The sequence below is a fragment of the Phaethon aethereus genome, assembly GCF_964289735.1.
Source record: "Phaethon aethereus genome assembly, contig: HAP1_SCAFFOLD_700, whole genome shotgun sequence".
NCBI lineage: Eukaryota > Metazoa > Chordata > Aves > Phaethontiformes > Phaethontidae > Phaethon > Phaethon aethereus.
In genome coordinates, this window is record NW_028114108.1 from 13,407 (window position 1) to 14,764 (window position 1,358).

Consider the following 1,358-nt stretch of genomic DNA (forward strand, 5'->3'; position numbering starts at 1 on the left):
CTGTCCTGTGCTGGAGCTTGGAGCTCCTTGTCATGACAAAAGGAAACAGGTGGGAGTTCTGCTTAGAGAGAGGCCGAGGGGGTTTTTGATTAATGAATTACAAGAACGCCTCTACGGGCCAGGCTCTTCTTTGGAGGGCAATTAAGATCGTGTGGTTCCTGGCTCTGCTTGCAGATATCCACTCCTGGTTCTTTGTGACGAGGTAACCAGGCTGCTCCTCACTCACCCTTGTGCTCTGCTTCCTCCCTGCACTCTCTCCCAGGTGCACCTCTGGACCCTTTGCGACATGTCCCGCTACAACCAGTGCCTGCCATGCCGGCCCTGTGGCCCAACCCCACTGGCCAACAGCTGCAACGAGCCCTGTGTCAGGCAGTGCCAGAACTCCACCGTTGTCATTGAGCCCCCTCCCGTGGTGGTGACCCTGCCCGGCCCCATCCTCAGCTCCTTCCCACAGAACACCGTTGTGGGATCCTCCACCTCCGCTGCCGTTGGCAGCATCCTCAGCTGTGATGGAGTGCCCATCACCTCTGGGTGCTGTGACCTCTCTGGCATTTCCAGCCGCTACTATGGCAGAAGGTGCCTCCTATGACAAACATGTGCCTGGGATAGACCCACGGAGACACCTTGAGGAACTCAGAACATGTTTCTGGGCAGGGGATTTAGATTTTGGGTGTATTTTCAGTTTCGCTGAGTGGCTTTGCCTTTCATTCCCCTTTCATTGTTTGCTTCAGTTCCCCTTGGCAGCAAGGTCCCACCAAGGCCAGACTGGTGCAGAACATCTGTCCCCTCTCCCTCTATGGGTCAAGCAGACAGAGAGACATCATGCAAGAACTTCTCCAAGGCCAAGGTCTGCAGATTGTTGGCTCCCCCTGGGGCTCCCTGCACTGGCGGCCACCACTTGGTGTGATTTTTTTCCCTCCTTTGACTCATTAAAGTTCTGTTGCATTCAAGCCTGGCCTCCATGTGGTCCTTCCCTCTGTGGACTCTCCCCAAGCTGCCACGGGAGAAGGGTGTTGCTCTGGGGTGGAAGGGGCTGAGGGCACAAGGAGACCTTTCTCCATTCACAGGGGAATGGGAGGTTTGGACACGCTGCAGTGCGGCCAGTTTTGGGCACCATCCCCTGGAGCTGAGGAAGACATCCCTGGCTGCTGCGCTGCCAGTGACCACCAGGCCTTGCCTTGTTGTATCTCTGCCCACAAATGCCCAGAAAGGCAGGAGGCCCTGAGGGGGCAGCAGCCCCATGAGCTCTTGAGGAAGGGCGTTCCTCTTGATATGCGCAGAGCTGTGTTGGGGTGGTGGAGGGTGGAACCACCTGGAAATGCTCCTGGGCAACTGGCCCAGATGGCCCTGTTTGGGCA

At 57.1% G+C, this 1,358-nt stretch overlaps 1 protein-coding gene across 1 annotated transcript; it reads left to right on the forward strand.

Annotated features, from left to right (window-relative positions):
* Positions 1 to 286: 286 nt before the first annotated feature.
* On the forward strand, positions 287 to 589 carry LOC309416275 (feather keratin Cos1-1/Cos1-3/Cos2-1-like; the record flags this gene model as incomplete). Its single annotated transcript, XM_082015845.1, has 1 exon — positions 287 to 589. One exon carries the CDS (start codon positions 287 to 289, stop codon positions 587 to 589), a length of 303 nt encoding a protein of 100 aa, XP_081871971.1.
* Positions 590 to 1,358: the final 769 nt, after the last annotated feature.